Source organism: Cryptomeria japonica, chromosome 3 (genome assembly GCF_030272615.1).
Source record: "Cryptomeria japonica chromosome 3, Sugi_1.0, whole genome shotgun sequence".
NCBI lineage: Eukaryota > Viridiplantae > Streptophyta > Pinopsida > Cupressales > Cupressaceae > Cryptomeria > Cryptomeria japonica.
The window spans coordinates 423,166,090-423,190,308 of record NC_081407.1 but is presented as its reverse complement, the minus strand read 5'-3'; the positions used below and the strand labels follow the sequence as shown (position 1 = coordinate 423,190,308).

Here is a 24,219-nt window from a genome sequence, read left to right as displayed (position 1 = left end):
CCAATTCTCTATTTAGAACATAGCAACAACATACTTTTAACTTGCAGTAATCTTGAGAATGTATACTAATTGGGAGAAAAGTGTCCATAAGAGTACAAAGCTTCCTATTGCTCCCTTTTTTTCCGAAAATAACTTTGGGATGGGAAAGTAATATAATAAATCTCAAAGTCTTCTTTTTATCACTATACTATCAACCTTTACAAATAAATGACTATGTCTTACAATACACTTTCAATTACAACCAAGAAGCTCATGAAAGCTAAGACTTTCCATGACTTATTACAAAGCTTCAAGAAGAAATATGAAATATGTGTAGCTCAAAGACTCCAATGTACACTTCATCTTAAATGCACAAATGTAGAAGGTAAAAACAACACAAAGATTGCAAGTTATCTCTTTGCTTGAGCATAAAATATTAACTTTAAATGTGATAAGTAGCTCAAAGACTACAAGATCAAGTTTGACAATATAATATTAATTACAAACACAATACATAGCTCAAAGACTACAAGATTGGGTTTAAATCTCTTTCAATAAACACAACAATTCTCACAATCAACTCTGAATAATATCATCAAATTACAACTTGTTCCAACACAAAGATTGAAATCAACTTGTGTCTATTATTAATCACAATTTGATTTACATCTAAAAAAAATGTTTTAGAGTGGCTCCCAAACCGACAGAGTATTGTTGTGTTGCCTAAAACATGGATAAAAGATACTTATTACAATGAAAATCCTCATATATAGAGAAGAGAGGTGCAACATGAAACTAGGAAAGTTACAACTAATTTGTGACCAAGTCAAAGGTAGAGTCATATTTGACTTAGGACATGTGTAGTCCTACATATGTACTAGTGCATACATAAAATGACACCTGAGGTGTCGAAATCTTATTACAAAATGGCACTTGAAGTGTCGATTAAAATTAGAAAATGCCACTGCATTAGAGATGCATGACTAAGTGTCGAGAGATGCATATTTATTGTGATCATCCTTCTTCATAAAATTTTGGTGTTGTTGCTAGGTAGCCTATATTTCATAATCATCTAGTATTTGCAATGTTTGACGGCACTGAAGATGAGAGGAATAATGGATAGGAGTCTTGCTTCTTGAACTTCATTGTCTTTTCTCTGGAGATTATTCTATCATCTATACAAGAATGACACTATAGCATAGGGAAAACATCAACAATTTTAAGGAACAATTTGTCAACTTTCTCGATCATTTGTACTGAATTGGATCATGCATTACATATGCCAAATTTGGTATGATTAGGGTTTCCAAAATCCCCATGTATAATGGTAGAACAAGTATAAATTGGGTCTACGACCCCGATTTATGTGTGTGCAATTGGTGTAATTCAGTCTCATAGGCCCGAATTACACTTAAGGCTAAGTGTGGCTAAAAGGTGCAGTTTGGGTTCGTAGACCCAAACTACACTTGGGAAAAAAGGCTAGGTGTAGTTCGAACCTATAGACCCAAACTACACCTTGGGGAAAAACAAGTGAATGGTATAGGTCGGACCTATAGCTCTGAACTAGACCTAGAAAGTGCATATCAAAACTAGGTGTAAGTCATACCTATAGGTCTGATCTACATCTAAATGGGTTTATAAACCTGCCATACATTGGAGAAGGGGAAATCTCAAATCAAGGTGTAAGGTGGATTTACAAACTCGCCATACACAATGGCAACGATAGATGGTGTAAGGCGGATTTGTAAACTCAACATACACTCTAGTTATGGCAACAAAGGATTGCAAAGTGTGTGGTCGGGTTGGAGACCTGCCATGCCCCAAGTCATGGCTTGCAGTGCATGGTGGGCTTATGGCCCCGCCACGTACCACCCACATGAGGAAAGGCAAGGTAAAGGGAGGTGGAGTGTAGGTTTGTAGACCCGAAATCCACCATGGTTTAACTTACAAAGAAAATATGGTGTAGTTTGGGTCTACAAATCTAAACTGCACCTATGTGCTTGGGAAAAGACATGGAGGTGTAAACCAGATTTGTGAACCCGATTGCACTTGGACACTTAGAATTTTCAAGACACACAAAAGACAAAGAAACTTCAAATGAAGGTTCTAAGATGGAAAAATAATGTATGGTAAATCACACAAATTACCTTGAAAAGTGTGCATAGATCATATGGGCTACATATTGGACAAAATTTGTAGTGTTACCAATTTTTTCCAAATTGTGGATAACAAGCCCCAATGGCTCTAATACCATGTAATAATTTGTCAAATATAGCTAAGATCTAAAGCACAAGAGAGATACAATATATTTGATAAGAATAAACTGTATTATAATCAAGATGCAAAATACCATCAACTGGATAATTACATAAAATATAAGATGAGCTTTCTTATAAAGGCAAGGCCATATGGATATGTGAGCACACAATCATGACATGTGGCTCAATGAGAAACAAGGGCAGGTGAGGGTAGGTAGAAATAGGTAGGATAAATAATAAAATTTTCCACAAGAGATGGATCACCCATTGAAGGTGGAATTTAACAACAAGATAAGACCACAAAAGGTTGAATTTCTCCTACATACATCATCCCTATGTGCACACTTCTCTAAGTGTCTCAAATCCAAACTACTGTGAAATGAAGTACCCTAAGTCAACTTAAGTAAAGTGTAATTATGAGACATAATTTACACCAACATATATGAAGGGATTTTAGATTTAGGAGGGATGGAAGATACACCAACATCTTGAGCATGAACTTTGTAGCCAAGGCCATATGAATTTTTATTTTCTTCGATTTGGAGGGGTTCCAATATGCCTTGTTCATGGAGGCCTAATCCTTTTCCTTGATAATTCATTTTTTACAAATAGTTTTTCCAATAGGATACTTATTATTTTGGAAAAACTATGCAAGTCCATTTTGAGGGGAGGCAAGGTGGAAGGAATTGTAAGCTCATGGAGGAAATCGGAGTGGATTAAGGTGGAAGAGCCAAGTTGATAGGTATGGGATTCATGAATAGATTGGATAGGGGTAATAGGATCTTCTGTAGGATTGGGATCATGTGGGGGATTAGGAGGAATATTAGGATCACGAGATGGATTGGTATCATAACATGGAGAGGAAGGAATACTTTGATTTTGACTTGGGGTGGGATCATGTGGTGGACTAGAAGGGATGAATGAATCTTGAGATGGAAGGGGATCATGTAATGGAGTTGAGGGGATACTTTCCTCTTGAAATATAATGGGATTATGAGATCGAGTGACTTGATCTTGACATGGAGGGGAATTGTTGTATTGGATAGAAGGGATGTCTCAATTTTGATTAGGAATGGGATCGCGAAGGGGATTAGGAGGGAAAATTGGATCTTGGGATGGAAAGGGATTATGGGATGTACTGGAGGGTACACTTGGATTTTGAGATGGAGGGATACTTTGATCTTGATATGGAGAGGAATCTATGCTAGAATGATTTGGAACAAGGTCTTGACATGTTTGGGGTTGTGGGGATGGTGTGATGGAGGATATGGATTCTTCCACTTGGGTGGGTAACAGGATGGAAGTATCATGAAGCTTGGGGGATTAAGGTTTATCTCAATTTTTGAGAGGATGGAGGTGGATGTATGACTTGGGGAGATTGGGAAACTTTGTTTGGAGCTGGGGATTTTTTCTCCTTTGCTGCTAATTCTTGGATTATTTTGTCGAACATGGTCTAGAAGAATGGGGATAATTTGGATTTTTGAGGATTAGGATTATGTGGAGGTTTAGCATTAGATGGAAGATTGGGATTATGTAGTGGAGCATTAGGATTAGGTGGAGGTTTAGGATTAGATGGAAGATTGGAATTATGTAGTGGGGGATTAGGATTAATGCTTGTAGAACTATGGTGTAAACAAATTAGATGGTGAGTAAAGGTGTTGTAAAAATATGGGAATTTGGATGTATGAGTCTTCTTGTGAGTCCCTTATGTTAGGTCTTTGATCATGTTTTCATATCTTGGATCTCCTTGGCTAGGTTGGGCACTTGGGATGGGGGTGGTGGAGAAGATGGAGGTATATATACTAGCTAGGAGTGGTTGTGCTTGTGAGGGATAAGATGGATTTCCCTTGTCAAAAGTAAAGGAAGGATAAGGAATGCGAGATGGATTGGGATTGGATATCATTGGGTGAGATGGAATGGATGAAGATATGGTAGATGGATTGGAGGTTATGGGATTGACTTGGTAAGTGGTTTGGGGTGGGGGACACAAATAGATGGAAGTTGGATAGATTTGAGGCATTCATGAGTTAAATGGGCATGGTTTGAAAAATGATGTTTGACATAAATCCTTAAACTTCCATAACCATTTTTTCAAACCAAACCATGATGTTTGGATATGGGTTTTGTATTTGGATTAGATGAGGTATTAGATGAGGATTGGGATTAAGTATCAATTAATTTTGGAAGATGGATGATGGATGTTTAGGGACAAATTTCAAATGATGATTTTTTATTAAGGATTAGGGATTGGAAACTTGACTAAAATATGTGAATCGCTAATGGGTGATTGATTATGGATAAAGGGGAAGATGGATTGGATTGGGTTTTGATTATAATGATATTATGTTGACAATGGGATTGAATTGAGATGATGATGAAGGATGGGGATTAAGGATGCTAATGGATATAGGATGATTAGAAAGAGATGAATTATGGGATTGGGTAAACAAAAGGTGGATTTTAATGGGGTTTATGGAGGATGATTATGATAATAATTAGGATCTTGGTTTGATTAATAAAATTGATGAGGATTAGGTTCCTAATGGATGGATTATGGATGCATTAGGTATGGATTAAGATAAGAAGAATGATTAGGATGATTGGGAAGATGATTAGGAGATGATGATTGGGATGATTAGGGATTATTAGGATTAATTAAGATGCAAGATTAGAATGATTAATAAGATGATTATGATGAGGTTGATAGATAAAACATTTAAATTGCAGATTATTTGGAAATATTGACTTGGAGGGAACTTATACTTAAACAAATATTTTTATTTTTTTTGAAATGTTTTGATTTTTTTCAGTTTTTCAGTTTTTTTATTTTTTTGGACTTTTAAGTTTTCTATTTTTTTTTTGAATTTTTTGACATAAGATGAAAACACACAATTAAATGATGCAAGATACAAAATCCTATGGCTCAATTTGGATTTGTGTACCCTTTTGGTTTCAAGTGGGGAAGGTGATCTAAACATTCAAACACATAAGATGCACTAACAAGCCTACACAAGTGGAATTATCAATCCTTGCATGCATAAGGAACCAAAGTAAAAGATTGTCAAAGGTCTTAACTAGGCTTTACAAGCTCAACTAGGTGGTGTCCTCTATATACACAAGGTACGTGAGGCCCAAATCCATAGATGAAAGAGAATAATGCCAAACAGTCGGGAGGAGATGGTAACTCAATCTCTACCTTCACTTCCCAAAGGTATATGGTTATTTGTGTCTTAGATAATATTGACAGAATTAGATTTACAAGAGGGGTGCCTTTAGATTCACCCCCATTCTTTATACTCCATCAGAACACAGGAGTTGAGGTTGTCCCTTGGGGTCATGAAATCCCCAAGAAGCCCCCTAAAAAAATGAAAACAACACCACTTATTTCCAATGCACTCAAGGTCACCCTAAGTCACAAGAGGAGAGAATGTGTAAGTGGGTCTTGGATTTAAAAGACACTTATTATTTTTAGATCCAAACCCAAATGTGTGTTGGACACAATGAATCACTAAGAGGGGGGTGAATCAGCGATTTAAACACTTCTTTCCTAATCAGGGATATACCGATAGAATATAAAACAAACAAAGTGTTGACTGGTACACCAAACAATGCAAACTAAGTGTGTGAAAGGATTTTCTATAAAATCAATATAACACACACACAAGAATGCATCATATAACACCAAATATATGAGGAAAACCCAATGTGGGAAAAACCTCGGTGAGAATAGATGTTGGAGATCTTCTACTCCAATCCAGCGTCACAATGAAAATGATCTGATTATAATTTTAGGGCACCAACCCAAGGAGCACAAACCCATGATTTATGAGCACTGACTCAAAGGATCACCAACCCCTGATCAATTTATAGGCTACAACCTAAAGGAGCTACAACCTCTACACTAAGAACCTACTTAGTGAAGACAATATGAAGATTCAAATACATAAATAAATTCCCTGTTGCAAATGAAGTTTTGCAACCCTTCAATACTCTACACTATCAGTTTCAATCTTACCAGTCTATGAAAACTCCACACATGTTGTAACAATGCCTTCATTTAGATTCTTACTCTGCTAAAAAATTATTTCCCTCTGGCTGCTGGATTCAATTCACACTTGACCACACTTTGCCAAATTCTGGCTCTGTTGATTTTGACACCTTTGTGTTCTTCACTTACTCTGTTGGTTTGTCCTTTACACTATTTTTCTTATTCCTTCTCACCGAAATACAAACACTTCATATTTTTCTCATTTTTCACTCAAATGGACTTTTTCCATACACCTTCATTCTCCAACATCATCCAATATAGTCTCAGGTCGGGACCTTTTAAACTTGAGGCTTCCCGCCAAAAACTAATTCAAGCTTAGGACGGTTAGGTTTTCCCTCCAATCAAATTTGTATCCAATCTTATTCGATCTTCCTTGGATCTCTCACCTGCTTTGAAGGGATAAAACATCACACGTTTTTCATCTATCCAAAGTATGTTTGCCAAAAAATAGCAAACCTAACCCTGTTTTCCAGCCTTAAAATCTGTCGACACATTTATCATCAAACAGTTTCTTTCTCGAGGTCAATTTGCAATCATATTTCATGCTTGGATCACAATACCTCAACTGTTTGATCATTCTATATCGTTCATTCTTCTTCGAGCTACATCAATTTGTTATCAACCCGTGATTTGCGGTTTTATCATTTAATGACCACCTACTACACAGACAACCATGTCAACAAACATTTCACCGACCTCTGCATGTTTTCTACCTCAGCTCCCTGCGGCACACATCAACATACATCCAACTCACCGACATAAGGTCGGTTCAAACTAGAACATCCGACAAGTCCTTCTACCAGTACAAAACCTTTACCGGTATGTCCAACACACTGAATAGTCACTCTTACCAGCAACACATCCTCCTAAAAAATTCATCTTGCCATCTGATATGTCTTCATTCCATTCTTTTTCATCTGCCCACCGGGTGTTGTTGTGATTCATATAACATTTTGCATCTTCATCATAAACAAGCAGCCAGCCTTCATACCGGTTTATGCCTTACCGGTTATCACTGAAGCGTGCCAGCACACTCATGCATCTCACCTTATACTGGTGATATCATCTGTCAACTTAGAACATACTTCTCTTCCACCATTTCTATCTTCTTTATGTCGGTTCAATCATCTTCATCCTAATTGACACTCTCTACTGGTAACCTGCAATACCGGTTGACATCAATGACAACTCAATGCCAACAATCTCCCCCTTTGGCATTGATGTCAACAGTTAATGTACCAGTTTCTCTCCCCCTTTGACAGCAATGGCAAAGGGAACCTTAGTCTGACACCAATCAATATACTACTAGACTCCAACCTTATTCTCTCCCTTTAGCAGTTATGGAATCAAAAGTTGGACAAGTTGAATCACAACTCATGCCTTCAACCGGTATAACACCTTCTCCCCCTATGTCCATGCTTCATGATTCAAGAGTAATAAGATAATAATAATTGTTGACTCCCCCTTAACTATACATCTCCCTACACATTTAAGTGTTGCATGATGGTGGGGCAACTCCTAACTTTTGTCTCAACTACTCAAATGTGCCCAAAGGAAGTGTCTTGGTAAATATGTCAGCAATCTGCTCACCAGTTGGAACATATTCTACTATGACCTCCTTGTCTGCTACCTTCTCCCTAAAGAAGTGATACTTGATTGCAATGTGTTTTGTTCTTGAGTGCATTACTAGATTCTTGGAGATGTTGATTGCACTTGAGTTATCACACCGGATTGGAATAGGTTCTAGTATCTCCACTTGTATGTCCTTCAGTGTCTGCTTCATCCACAATACCTATGAACAACATGTAGCAACAGCTATATAGTCAGCCTCAGCATTAGATAATGACACTGAATCTTGCTTCTTGTTGTGCCATGATACTAACAGGTCTCCTAAGTAGAAAGCACCTCCACTTGTACTCTCCCGGTCATCAATACATCTTACCCAATCTGCATGAGTATAAGCCTGCAAAATGAAGTCTCCTTTCTTTGGATACCACAAGCCATAAGTGGTTGTTCCTTATAGGTATCCGAAGATTCTTCAACTGCATTTAAGTGAGAGTGTTTAGGATCAGCTTGAAATCTTGCAACCATGCAAACTTATTATACTATATCTAGTCTAGATGTTGTTAGATATAACATACTACCAATCATAGACCTATACTGTGTCTTCTCTACTTCCATTGACTTGTCTAATTTGCTCAGTTTACAACTGGTAACCATGGGAGTACTTACCGGTTTGTTTTCCTCCATTTGAAATTTTTCAACATGTCTTTAATATACTTGGTTTGTGAGATGAAAATCCCTTTCTCCTACTGTGATATATGCAAACCAAGAAAATAGGACAACTCAACCAACATGGACATCTCAAATTATGTCTTCATCTAATCTGAAAACTCTTTGCACATGATGTCCTTGTCTCCACCAAAGATAATGTCATCTATATATACAACAACTATAATAATATGATCTCCATTTACCTTGATATACAAGTTGTTGTATGCATTCCCTTTTTAGAATCCTTTCTCTTTCAAGTATTTGTCTAACCAAGAATACCATGCTCTAGGGGCCTACTTCAAACCATACGGGGCTTTCTTCAACCAACATACACAACTCTAATCATCATGTAATAGATATCCTTCTTGTTGTTCCATATACACCTCTTCTTCAAGAATACCATTCAAAAATGTAGATTTGACATCCATTTGGTAAACCTTGTATCCTTTATAGGCAGACAAAGCTAAAAACATTCTTATTGCCTCTAACCTAGCGACCGGTGGAAAGGTTTCTTCGAAGTCAATACCTTCCACTTGAGCATACCCTTTGCAAACTAACCTTGCTTTATGTCGGATTATCTTCCCTTCTTCATTCATCTTGTTCCAGTAGACCCACTTGTTACCTATGGCATTCTTGTCTGTTACTCTAGGAACAAGTTCCCAAGTTTGGTTTTTCTCAATTTGTTTCAGCTCTTCATCCATGGCATCTACCCACTTCTCTCTTTTTCTAGCTTCATCAAAGCTTTTTGGCTCAATTTCTGTCATGAGGCTGAAATTTACCTACTCATTGTTTCAGGCTAGTCTCCTTCTGGTCTGCACACCTTCATTTTTATCTGCTATGATTTGTTCTTCTGGATAGTTCTTCTGCACATATTGGTTGGGTTTCTTGCTTGGTGCTTCTTCTACTAGTCCATTGTCAGATTGTCTTTCATACTCAATATTTTAATCATCAATGTAGGGTGTCGGTGCATATTTTCTCTTATGTAGGTCTTCATCTATTCTCATATTTATACTCTCAACCATTTTTCTTAATCTCTTGTTTTAGCATTTGTAGGCTTTACTATTGGTTGAGTAACCCCATAAGATTCCTTCATCACTCTGGGAATCAAAACTTCCTAATTCATCATCATCTCTCTTGAAGAAACACTTACTTTAAAACACTCTAAAATGCTTGAGTGATGGTTTTTGGTCATACCATAACTCATAAGGAGTCATTCTATTGTTCACTCTTAACTGTACCCAATTTAATGTGTAGACAGTAGTTTAGTGTCATAAAATTATGACCCTAGCAATTTACAACTACATTAGGGTCCTCACGCATGCAAAATCCAATCCTCTAGCCAGAGCGGAGACCAGAGAGTGCTCAGCTTGTGAAAATAGCTTCTTCTTTGGCCTCCACATCACTCTATCTGCACTCTGCCCTAGAGAAAGGGGTAGGATAGGGTCACGGCACCCCTGTCCCCCCTTGGATAGCGTTACGGCTCCCTTGTCCTCCCAGGACAGGGGCATGGCGCCACTATCCTTGCCCTATTTTGGGGTAGGACCTTCCTAGAGAATGCATTGTGGGTTGTGCAGTGAGCGGGAATTCTCCCCGATGTCAGCCTGTGACGAAATTCAAATCCTTCAAACATGTATTTAAGGGGGCATTTGCATAGGTTTGATAGGTGGAATTTCGATAACATCATAAGTGATCAAGAGCATTCAAGCATTCAAGCATTCTTTTCCAGCATTGAGCATTCTCAAGTCTCCCTTCAAGGATAGGTGTTTCATTCAATTCAAGGATCCAACCATTGAAGAGGAGATTTATTTCAACATATAATTCCATACAAGCATTTCTATCAACATTGCTTCTCCAACCTCCCTTGAGGTGATTTACAATTCAATCTTTCATTTACATTAACTTGCAAGTACTTTCTTTCATTACTTGGTTAATTCAAAAACTGGGGTTTGACCTAAAGGAAAACCCCCAATCCCAACACATTTCCCTCTCTTTTATGTGTGTACGTTGCAGGTGCACAGTTGTACTTTCAAATTCGGGATTTATTTGCAGAGGCAGAAAAACCCTTTTCGTTTCACAGATTTTTTGAAAGACCGTGTACATTCCCGCCACGGTCGGAACAACTTTTCATCAAATTTGTAGGGCAACTTCGTCTCGACATTTTACTACCAAATCCAAGTGCACGGCTTCATCTCATATTTAGATCTCAAGTTATAATCGATTCTTTGTCACTTTTGCACTACATAATTCAATCAATTTCCTTTCCAAATCAAACAAAGGAAGAAGGGGTCATCCTAACATTCTTAATTCATTCATAATTCAATCTATCATCTTTGTGTGGAGATTGAATCTAGTGAATTATCCCTTATCTTCCTAATGTAATGGTGAAAAGTGCTTGAAGGATAATCAATAGTGAAACTCTCATCTCTCTTTGAGGGAAAGGGTTAGTTTTCCTCTTGATCTATCATTCACCATTTTCACACCATTACATTTTGGTGAAACCGACATATTGCATGCTTTCCTTTGAAAAAAATTGCATATTTTTCATTTGCAGGTTTAAATTTTTTGCAAACTTAGTGGTTAAATCATTAAAAACCCTAGTTTTTAACATTAAAATTGAACTTGTGATTTGTCAAAAATTGCTTGTGGTTATCTTAGATCTGAAAATTGCTTTGATTGTAAAATTCAATTTCCTCATTGTCTTGTTCAATTTGCAATTAAAAATTACAAAATTAAGAGGTTACTTGTTAAAACCCTAATTTTCAAACATCATCTTGAACTTGTGCAAAAAAATTGGATTTCCACTTAATTTTCAGATTTCTGATTATTCTCATATTTGTTTTCAATTTCCCCCCTTCTTCCCAAAATTCAAATTTCAAAATTAAGTGGTTAGGTCATCAAACCCTAATTTTTAAAATTAATTGGATTTTGTGTGAATTTCAAATCAATTTCATTTACATTCAGATTCCTAAACATTTTCCAAGGTGTCCCTATCCATTAGGTTTGACCCTTTTTCAAAATTGTGTTGGCATTCTACACTCTTATGAGAATGGTTGTATTGTCATTGATGGAAAACCGATCCAACAGACTGAGGCAACCTTGAATGATAGAAAAAGGTTTATGTAGAGTCTGAATTTAATTTTGGCAGATATTTTTCAGATTGTAACCAACCGGTTACAAACTTTGAGGTAACATTTGTTGGAGTTGAGAAAATACAACACCATAGGAGCCCAAATGATCTCTGCAAGCTGAAAAACCTGTTACAAGGAGAAGCAAGGAAGCAAATCACAGAAGAAAGAAATACACAGAAAATATGCTCAAAAAGAGAGAGCTCAATATTCACAAAATGTGTAATGTAAAAAGCCTTCTTCTTACAATGAAAAGAATGAACTCAACCTTTAATAGGTCAAGAAACCCTAAAAGGGAAAACCTAGGTTTGCACATAATAACTAATAAAAGAATTAATTATTATGCACCTAAAGTTAGCTTAAGTGTAAAAGAGATAAAGGGAACTTAAATAATTAAACAAATATTGTTTAATTAATCAAGTAAATACCCGAATACTCTAACAGCCCCTCTTAAGCTAGACTTAGGGAGAAGCTAAAACCTAGAACAGCTACTGAAAGAAAGAAAGATGGGTCCCGACAACAAGGCCTAATCAGGTACCCAAATACAATGAAATCTCTATGGATTGGAGAAATAGAGAAAACCACGTGGAAAAAAACTCTACTCCAAAAAGAGATGGAAAAGAACACCATTGAAGCATGAAGAGCCTGCAAACTCTGTCAAAGAATAACTGTTGATTTGAAGAACCTCCCCTGAAATAGAACATGACTAGGTAGAGAAGACTGTAATCTGTATGAGTGCCCTCAAATGACACTACTCGAATCAGAAGGCAAACAAGGAAAACAACTGAAATCGAAGATACAGATGACATGAAAACACCAAAGCCTGAAGAGCTGATCAATCGAACCATGGAAGCATTAGAACCAACAAGACAAACCTCCCCATAATGTTGAAGAAGGAGAGGGACAGGTACACTGAAAAGAACGGCAAACAAGAACTGCATGGCGAAGAACCAGGAGCATCAAGGGTGCAGAGAAAGTACATAGTTTCGTGGAAGGAACACTTACTTGACACACATCATGAGGTGAATGTCATGGAAGGAACACTCACTGGACAACGGTAGATGGCAAACAAGGCAAACATCAACCCCCTCATGGCACTTTGTAAGTAGTGCATGTACAACAAGGCACAAGATGTGCAAGATCCCAAGTAAACAATGCACGATGGCGCTTTATCTTAGTGTGTTTGCATAAATACAAGCTGCAATGATAGAAGATTGGAAATAGAAACGAGAACCAAAATAGAGACATCCTACCCAGAGAAGAGATCCCAGGACCTGAAACAACCAAGATATCCACCAAAGTGCTGAAAAGAAAAAAACCAAATAAAATATGTATGGAGAAGAATCTGGAAATAAAACTCATATTTCGGGAAAGGACACAACACATGCTTTCCGAAAATATAAATTTTTCAAAAAATGAAGGTCAGATGCTGATTCTACGTCTCCTGGAGTGCAAAAAAGAGACCTCACTTTGACTGGAAGAAAACATAGTCAAACAAAGAAATTGGAAAAAATTACCAACACTATGAGGTCCGGCTCAAAACCAACTTTCTGACGCCTATTTTTTTTCGAAGTATGCCCAAGATATGACAAAAAAACAAACCCCCCTTCAAAACAAGAGGAAGGGATAGTCTGGTGGCTAAACGGGCGGAAGTGGCCAATGAGCGGTGATCCGGTGGTGGTCGGGTGGCGCTCTGGTGGCTGAGAGGAGCTCTGATGGCTGGGCAGCTAGGCAGCGGAGGCAGCGGCGATTTTCGGCGACGGTGGGAGCCGACGGGGCCACAAGGAGGTCGACGACGGGGAGCAGGAACTGGCGGGAGCGACGAGGCCATTGCGGGCTGCTGGCGAAGCCACTGGTCAGGGCGGCAGACGGCCGGCGGGGGGGTTGGGAGGGTGATTCATGAGGGAGCTACTGGGAGGCCGGCGGGAGAAGCCGGCGGCGGGGGTCGGAGCTGGAGGGCGGCATGGGTTGGAAGCCGAGGACGGTGGGGGCCGGAAGCCAAGGATGGCGGGGCCCGAGGCCTGACAGATTTGCAGTAGCGGCAGGGGGCCCCACGGTAACTTGTGTACCGTGGGGAACCCCCAAAACAAAACAAAATTAATTTTTTTTTGTAAAAAAAAATAACTATCGCCTTTTTCACTAATTTTTTTTTTTTTTTTTTTTTTTCAAAAAATCAAATTTCGGCCTGCATGCCGTAAAAAGGAAAAAAAAATTTCTCGATTTACGTGCCAGGCACGACCTGGATTTGAGAAAAAAATACTCCCAGAGGCTCAGGAATCAAAATAGGTCAAATTTTATATGACCATAGGGGTTTCGGGCCTTCTGAGCACGATGGTGAGGTCCGTTTAGGCCCAAAGTTCTCAGAAAAAAAGGCCAATCCCTAAGTACATAAAAAAAACCTGAAACCCTAGATTTGTTTCCACTGCAAAAATTCTCAAAAACAGGAACAGATGGCTGCAGATCTGAGCTTTGATACCATGTTGGAGTTGAGAAAATACAACACCACAGGAGCCTAAATGATCTCTGCAAGCTGAAAAACCTGTTACAAGGAGAAGCAAGGAAACAAATCACAGAAGAAAGAAATACACAGAAAATATGCTCAAAAAGAGAGAGCTCAATATTCACAAAATGTGTAATGTAAAAAACCTTCTTCTTACAATGAAAAGAATGAACTCAACCTTTAATAGGTCAAGAAACCCTAAAAGGAAAAACCTAGCTTTGCACATAATAACTAATAAAAGAATTAATTATTATGCACCTAAAGTTAGCTTAAGTGTAAAAGAGATAAAGGGAACTTAAATAATTAAACAAATATTGTTTAATTAATCAAGTAAATACCCGAATACTCTAACAACATTTTGGTACTTTTTTTTATCATTTTTGACAATCTTTGTCATTGATGTCAAAGGGGGAGTAGTGGAAGGAGAAAAATGCTTATTTAGAGGAGATCACTTGCTTAGAGGGAGCACATCTTTTTGGATATCAAATTTTGGATAACAGTTTTTTTCTTTTTCTCATGATTGTTTCCATCAATGCCAAAAGAGGAGATTGTTGGCATTCTACACTCTTATGAGAATGGTTGTATTGTCATTGATGGCAAACTGATTGACGAACTGATAGGCAACCAAATAGCATTCATTGGCATTAAGATTTCTACATACATCAGCAAGCACCAGTACCGGCAGACACTTACATCGGCAACAATATACCAACACTCAAGCCGACATGGAAATATCTTTTATTGTAATATAATTATCTTTTTGTAAGCTGACTTGGTATATTGTAAAAGACTCATATATGTATGAAGTCTTGTAGGTCATTTTGGGAAGTGGTATGTGTGATGAAAGAGGAATGATATGATGTGAAATTGATAGAAGAATTTTGTATAAGGACAACAAGGTTTTGGTTATAGACTGAGCTTAAACTAGTACTAAACCTAGCATAGTTGATGATGATTTGAGCAGTACATTATATTGGATTTAATCATCCATTTTGTAAGTTAGTGAGACTTCTATTTTGTAGTTGAGAAATGAGCTCTAGGTTGTTGGCCTTCCTGCATGTGCAGGCCCCTCATGTAAGTAATATTTATTCATTGGCCAGTGAGTGAATATTGTGGGTCAAAAATCCCACCGAGGTTTTTCCCACACCGGGTTTCCTCGTGAAATATCTTGTGTTATGGTGTGTTCTCTATGTTGTCTTTGTTATTCTTATTTACTGCATTAATTCTTATTTACCGGTACATTTTTTTGGGATGCAAAGTTTTAAATAAGTATAAATATTCTATCAACTGGTTAGACACTGATTCACCCCCCCCCCCCTCTTAGTGTCTCTGGGACTGTCACTAATTCTAACAAATTGCACTTTAATTCCTCTTTTTCTTTAAAACCCTAATAGGGTCCTATCTTCACATTTGTGTCTTCATTTTCCCCATCTAGAAATCATAAAATTCGCCAATTTTTTGGGGTTAGCTTTAAAATCATTGTAATATCCATCCCTGAAGATTTTGAAAAAAGTTGGTTGGACCATGTGCGTTCCTGCCACAGTCCTCGGCTTTTTTTTTTGAAATTTTGAGAGACTGTTATGATTGTATTTAATAGCCTAAATCCATAATATTGGCTTCTTTTATCAATTTTTGAACCCTCTAGAATCGTAAATACCTTCAAAATTCAACATTTCAACTTTCAAGAAAAAAATTAAAATTAAGAGGTAATTATTGTTTGCCCTGATTTTAAAAATTCTGATTTTAAAATTAAGTGGTCTTCCCTTGGCCTTATTTTCAAAATTCCAATTTCCTTTCATTTTTGGAAATTGTGTCATTACCTTCCTCCAACAGAGTTCAAATTGTGTAATCATTATTTCCTTGCATTTTGCATTATTCAAATTTGTAAACTTTGTTCTACAATTCAAAATTCAAATTTTCCGTTTAGTGCATGAGTTTTACCACTATTAGTCCTACCTATCCTATTCTCGTTAGAGGAAGAATTATAATTAAGGCTTCGCAAGGTTTAATTACCGGGGAGATGGAGCCTAATTTGGGTGACTTCTTTAATGAGGATCATGCTAATTCTTCTCATCATAATCATGTGCCTATTGATGGATCTCATGATGAAGAAGAATCTTTAACTAGGGTTTCTTTAGATCAACTTTCTACATTGGACAATCAATTTGATAGATTTCAACAATGGATGTCCCAGGAATACCCTAATAGTGAAGCTCTTCCATTAATTGAAGGTCTTAAATGCATGCTTCAAAGTGATAAGAATGAAATTGATATATTGTGTGGCATTGCACATATTGTTGATTCTAATGTCATGCCTATTAAGAGTTGTGTCGAAACCCTAGGTTAATCACAACCTTCAACACAAGTCAATTGCTCTATTCCTTTGACCAATCCTATTACTAGTATTCCTACTTTCACATCCAACCTCATGGCTACTTCAACTCAAAATGTCATTCCTAAAACCATAGGTCATGGGGGCAATCCCTCTTCTTCATTTAATCCTCCATTGTTACCTATGTCTTCCATGAGTATTCCTATTATTCCTCAACCAATCAGTGTGACACAAGGGGGCAATTCCTTCAACAACTTTATTCCTCCTTTAAGTGTCCCTTTTCCCACCCATTCATCACCAATGCCTACTTATCATAGTGTCCCACCACCTTATTCTCGGTCCATGCCTTATTTCAAAAACATCACACCGCCTTCTCAATAACCTATGTCTAACATTAATTCTTCCACCGAAATGACAATCAACAATCTTGCCCAAACGGTGTCTTCCTTACAACAACAAATTGCTTCTATGAGTCAATCCAAGTTTAGTGTGCCCACCTTTGATGTTGCGAGCCCACTTTCTATTGATATTGTTAAAGTCGTGCCACCTAAACATGTCGAGATCCCTCAATTGGAACTCTATAATGGAAAAGGTGATCCTCTTACGCATGTCAAAATATTCTAGACCTTGTGTACTGATTTTGCTTATGATCAACGATTGCTTGCAAAACTGTTTACAAGAACTAAGGCTTTACAATGGTATTTCTCTCTACCTTCCCATTCTATCACTTCCTTTCAACAACTAGAAAATGCTTTCATCCAACAATTTCAAAACAAAATTGGTCCTAAAATCACTTTGACTGATTTAATGCATTGTAAATAAGGTGTTAAAGAAAAAGTGACTGATTTCATTAGTAGATATAAGCATTTGTGTGCTCAAATTTCTTTTCATGTGCTTGATAATGATATTCAAATAATTCTCATTTCTAATTTACAAAAAGATATCAGGGAAAAGCTTCCTTTGTCTGAATTTACTTCCTTTCCGCAGTTGTGCGCAACACTCCACAATTATCAACTGGTTGTGAGTCAAATGGAGCAATCCACTCCTATGGATCCAAGTGATGGGGGGGGAGTGTTAAACAACCATTTGTGAAGTTCAAACCAACAAAAAGATTCATCAAGCTCAATGATCCAATCAACAACAACCATGTGAATGCTACAATAGGTGTGCCTCCTATTTCTAAATTTTTCCAAAGAGAAAGACAGTTTACTCCTTTGAATGAATCTTTGCATAGTATTATGTCTCAGTTATTGCATAAAAATATTATCAAACTTCCTCCTATAAAACAAGTTGATCCTCCAAACTTGCATCTCCTTATTTTGATAGCAATTCATTTTGCCAATTTCATCATCAACCTGGTCATGATACTTAGAAATGTTTTGCATTGAAAAATAAGGTTCAAGACTTGATTGAAGATAATACTATATTTGTGGCAGGTGTGAATGATAAAGGGAATAAATCAATTTCTCCTCCTAATCAAAATCTTAAAATTTTCACTGATCCCTTGCCATCTCATACCTCTAACGTTAGTGAGATTGTGCTTAATTCCCTCTCTTTTGAAGCATTCAACTGTATGGCTCCAAATTTGGTTAATATGGTAGAAACACAAGATACGCCTAAGGATCCTTGTATTACATTTGACCCTTGTGAGTGATGGTATGATGAAATAATAAGGATCCAGTCAACTACTGAGAGGGGGGGTAAATTAGTAGATAGAAAATTGATATAAACTTTCACCAATCTCATAATCAACCTCTCAAAGCAAACTCTAAACTAACAAGTCAAACCACTAAACTACAAATGCAATATCACTTTCAAGTTTAACCGGTTGACTGTTATAATAGACTAATAGTAAACAACTTGAAACTCACAAACATCCAAAAAATTTACTAACATAAGTAAAACCTCATTTCATATTGTTGTCAGTTAACATAACACATCAAAGTGGATTAAGAAGTTAAGTAATTCAATCATAGTAAACATAACCAAAAAAACATTCACCACTTCACACAATATTTTTGACGTGGAAACCCAAATGGGAAAAACCATGGTGGGGATGAATACCCACAAGTATTCTAAACTCTTCTTAAGTTCACTCTATTAGGAGCCAAGCCTGTTAAAGCTTTACAAAAAGTCATGTTAAGAACATATCCTGTTAGGGACCACCTGATTAAGGGAGTTACTATAATGCCCTATTAAAAGAAATACCCTGTGAGGAGTAACCTCGGTACAGGATTTGAAATCCAAGCTAATGGACCACCTGGTTAGACGATTTGAGTAACACTAAGCTTGTTAGAGCTTACCCGGTTAGGGGATTTTAATTGTTGTAATTGTTATAAAACAACAGGGGTTTGTTGATCTGTTTGAATAGCACTACAATTGCTTGTTCAGATCCTTTTCATGCTCCTATCTGCCTTTACACCAACTGCAAATACATCATCCAGTTTGGAAACCACACTCAACCAAAACTTTGCCAACTCTGAAACAAAACAACTCATCGACCTTATAAACAAATCAATAGGTCGATAACACAACAAAAACCTAATTCTCTCATAGAGATTACAAACAAGTTGGCTCAAGTATGACCATTGGATTATATAAAAATCTTTGCACATCATTCAAGATAGCCTTGACCACTCCTTGATCAACGCTTCATCGAACTCAGTAACTCATCACGCGGTTTGCATTACATGCAATATACTTTCTCATTCCCAAGATAAAACCATTACCTCAACGTGCCAAAAACACTTTGAAACTCTTCTCATGAAATATGCATATGTGTCATAATCATTACCGCTCATCATCATATCACAAACCAATATAACAAACTTAATCAGTTAGGGTTTATCATATCAATGGGTAGGGTTTACCAGTTCAACTCTCCAATACTTAGAAATACCGGTTCACTCCACAAACTCACCTACCGGTTATAGTTCCCTTCACTAGCTCTTCCTACCAGTTATAAAAAAACATTGTAATAACATCATTACTGGTTACAATTGACATCAATGAAAACATAGCATTTCATTAATGCAATCTTCATGCAAATGCCAACAATCTCCCCCTTTGGCATTGATGGCAATACAAATATCAATATCATTGATTTCTATGATTGTGAATAGGAATCTTGGTTTACATTTTGCCATGTACTCTCCTTGTCTTCAGTTGGTAACTGGCTATAGATCTTCTATCTGTCAATCATACAATTCTTCTCCCCCTTTGACAACAATGCCAAAGTGAGAGTAAAACATGCAATTTCAAACTTCATTGTTCAACATCAACAACCTGCAACTTGATGTTCCCCCTATGGAATAACTCCACTCTACACCAATCTTGTTGTAAAATTCTACAAGTAGCTTCGGGACCTATGTACTCTACATCATGCTCAATTGACCTCATGAAGGGGTAAAACCCCTAGCTGACTTCTAAGATACTCAAAATTAGTCTTAGGCAGAGGTTTAGTAAAGATATCTGCAAGCTGCTCCTTGGTAGAAACATGCTCCAATATCACATCTTTACTCTGCACTTTTTCCCTCAAGAAATGATACTTCAATTCAATATGCTTGGTTCATGTGTGTAAAACAGGGTTCTTGGAAATATTTATGGCACTGGTATTGCCACATAAGATCTTTATAGGTTTTGTAAACTTCATCTTAAAACCTTCCAGAATGTGTCTCATCCAGATAGCCTGGGTACAATTCATATAAGCTGCAACATACTCATCTTCAGCAGTAGACTGTGATATACAACTCTACTTCTTCCTACTCCATGAAACAAGTCTTCCTCCAAGAAAGAATGCTCCTTTCCTATCATCAACATTACCTGCCCAGTCTACATCTGTATACACCTTCAAGTCAAAGTTACCTACATATGGATACCATAATCCATAGTTAATAGTGCCTTTCAAATATCTGAATATCCTCTTGGTTGCTATCAAATGTGTTTCCTTTGGATTCTTCTGAAATCTAGCAACTAGACCAACTGCATGAGCTATATCCGGTCTATTGTGAACAACATAGTGCAATTTCCCAATCATTGACATGTACTCCTTTTCATCAACAGATGTGGCTTCATCTTCATTAGACAATTTGCATCCGGTAACCATTGGTGTCCCAACTGGTTTATAGCCACTCATACCAAATGTCTTTAATACCTCTTTCACATACTTAGACTGTGTGATGAAAATACCACTCTTCATTTGTTGAAATTCCAGACTTATGAAATTTTTTATCTCTCCCACTAGAGACATTTCAAACTTACTTTTCATTTCATTTGCAATGTCATTGCTTATGTCATCATTTCCTCCAAATATGATATCATATACAAACACTTCACTAATCAGTATCTTATCTCCTTCAGATTTGAGATATATGTTGCTATCTTCACTAGTTCTCTGAAAAACATATCTTCATCGAGTGTGAATGAAGCCTTTCATACCATGCTCTTGGTCCTTGCTTTAACCCATATAGTTCCTTGTGCAATTTGCATACCATGTCTTTTTCATCATTCAAAGCATAACCATCTGGTTGCTCAATGTATACTTCTTCTTCTAGTATTCCATTCAAAAATGTTGACTTCACATCCATCTAATATACTTTTAATCCCTTATGTGCTGCAAATGCAAGTAAATTCCTGACACCTTCCAGTCTAGCAACTGGTGCAAAATTCTCACCATAATCTTCTCCTTCTTCATGTGCATAACCCTTGCAAATCAATCTAGCTTTGTTTCAGACTACTATACCATCTTCAATAAGCTTGTTCCTGAATACGCACTTAGAACCTATCACATTTTTATTCACCGGTCTAGGTACTAGGGTCCATGTATTATTCTTCTCAATTTGGTCAAGCTCCTCCTCCATAACTTTAATCTAATGATCATCTCCAAATGCTTCCTTAGTAGTTCTAGGCTCAATAGTGGAGATCATGCAATAATTCTCTCTAATTTGTCTTTTGGTTAACACTCCAGCATCCTTATCTCCAATAATATGGTAAGGATTGTTATTGAGTCTCACATACCTCAAAATAATATGATCATTATCTTCAGGTTCTTCTTCTTCATTATCATCATCTTCTTCTGAATCTACCTATTCTGATTGAATTGATACAACAACATTCTCTTTACCAGTTTCAGGCTTCACCAATTTTGGTTCCAAAAATAAAATGCAAGGATCTTCATCCTTTTTCTCCACACTGGTTTCCTCTGATACTTCAGGATACTCATCCACTCAAACATCAACACTCTCAATGATTCTATCTGTCCAGTTGTTATAGCATTTGTAGGCCTTACTCTTGGTGGAGTAACCAAGAAATATACCTTCATCACTTTTAGCCTCAAACTTACTAACATAGTCACCTCTCTTAATAAAACATTTTCTTCCAAATATCTTAAAATAACTGACATTGGGTGATCTAACATACCAGTATTCATAAGGAGTCTTACCTGTTGGCATTATGTGAACCAGCATGATGACATAATGATATTGTATGTTGTCATTGATGTCAATATGTGTTATGAATTGAACCGGTATATGTGATATGTGAGAAGAGGGAACTGGCATATGTATGAACCGGTTTATATGCCAAAGTGAAGCAGTATATTTGTTCAAGATGAACCGGCATGTACTTATGGGAACCGGCACATGGAAGCATTGTATGACTACCTGTTGGTAGGTAGCTTCCACTTCAGGATTTCTAGTTGGAGTATCTCAAGTCTGTGTGACTTAATCGGTGATCTTCGTGTGATGAGTTAGCAGTATAATGGAAAATAGATCGTGTTGCCACGTAAGCTCTATGTGCGTGAAGGATCTAGCATGAAGAAGACTATTCCTATCTACCTCAAGAATGTGTGAAGTCTATCAAACGGTGATAATGCGTGATGGGTTATCAGCCGCCATGAAATCGGTGGAAAATGGACAATGGAGAATGTCTTGAGATCGATTCAAGACCATTGCATTTAATGCAGTATGATTCAACAGTCGGGATTGAACCGCTTGAATTGCTTAACCTAATAGGTTTAGGGTTTAGGGTTTTTGCTACCAACCTGTCTGTTTCCTATAAGGTCAATATTGTGTTTCTTTCTAGGGTTGTTGGAAAAAGTTGTGAATGTGTATCCAAGGGAAGTGATACGTGATTCTTGCCAGACCAAAGGAGAGAAGAGATACCTGCAAAGTGAATGTGCAGAAGGAGAAGAGGAGCCTAAATGGATCTGCATTAGCATTGAGTGTTGTTAACATATCATTGTAATTCTTGTTGATCTCTAACCACTTCAACAGTTGTAAAATCCCCTAACAGGGTAGCCTTAACTGGCTTGTTGCAAAATCCCCTAACAGGGTGGTCCTAACAAGCTTGATTCAAATCCCTTAACCGGGTAACTCGAAGTTAATGAGTTCTGAGAAGCTACAGACCTTTGGAGATCCTTTAGCTATTGAGTTCTTGAAATCTTCTAACAAGGTAACCCTACCAGGTTTGACCCTTAACCGGGTATTATTGCTATCCCTTAACCGGGTGATCCCTAACAGGATCAGTTCCTAGTAGAACCTATTGTAATGTCTTTAACCGGACAAGGCTCCTAACAGAGCGGACTTCAAAAGAGTTCAAAAGCAACTTGTGGGTATTCATCCTCACTGTGGTTTTTCCCAGTTGGGTTTCCATGTGAAAAATATGTGTGTTATGTGTGATGCTTTTATCTTGTGATGCTTTGTTACTACTTGTTGAGCATATGATGGTTCTGTGTTTTATGCCTGTCTATAAAGCATATTGAACTAATTGTTGTGACAATCAGAGGATAGTTTACATGTTCATTCATGAGGGTGAAATGGTAGTGTTGTTTTGAGTTAAATGAAAAGCTAAGTGTTCAACCGGTCAATGCTTGTTTTAGACACTCTTGGCTTTACCGGTTGCAGTCTGTGTTGATTAAGTATTCGATTTTGTCAGTCATTTGGAGTATTTGTTGTCAAACTGGTTTGGGACTGTATTTGTGTTTGTATTGATTCACACCCCCCCCCTCTCAGTACTGGTTTGGTACTAGTGGTTCATCATTGAGTTATCAAATGGTATCAGAGCTCCTCCAGGTCCTCTGTGTTGTAAGCTTAACCGCTTGAGGAAAAGATCCTAGTCAAATGATGAAGAGGGAAGGTCCAAAGTTTAACAGGGAAAATTTCGGTATATGGAAAGACAGGATGAAGATATTCATCAAAAGCATGGGTATTCAACACTGGAGTTATGTTGAAAATGTATATGTTGTTCCTACCGGTACTCTCACCGATGACCAAAAGAGAGAGATACAAGAAAATGGGCAAGTCATGGAAGCCCTCATCAGTAGTCTATCTGACATTGAATTTATTGATGTTCAAGACAAGGCAAATCCCAAAGAGGTATGGGATGCTCTTGAAAATTTCTATAGTGGTGATGAGCATGTAAAATAGGCTAAGGAAGAAAGCCTAAGAGGGAAATTTGAAGACATGCGGATGGTTGAAGGAGAGACCATTCAACAGTATGGAATAAGAATCAAAACGGTTGTTGGAGAAATCAAGAGTGCAGGAGGTAAAATAGAAGATTCCACTGTGGTAAGCAAAGTCCTGAGATCCCTATTGCCAGTCTATGCAATAAGGGTTGCTGCTATTCAGGAGCTGAGATCGATAGACAAGTCTAAGGTGTCCTTGGACTCCATCATAGCCAAGTTGACAGCCTATGAGCTGAATAGT

The 24,219-nt window shown here is 37.4% G+C and overlaps 1 protein-coding gene across 1 annotated transcript; it reads left to right on the top strand.

Moving 5' to 3' along the window:
* Positions 1 to 13,399: 13,399 nt before the first annotated feature.
* Positions 13,400 to 13,723, top strand: LOC131874229 (uncharacterized). The gene has a single exon (XM_059217504.1). The coding sequence runs from the start codon at positions 13,400 to 13,402 to the stop codon at positions 13,721 to 13,723; it is 324 nt and encodes a 107-aa protein (XP_059073487.1).
* The last annotated feature ends 10,496 nt before the right edge of the window (positions 13,724 to 24,219 follow it).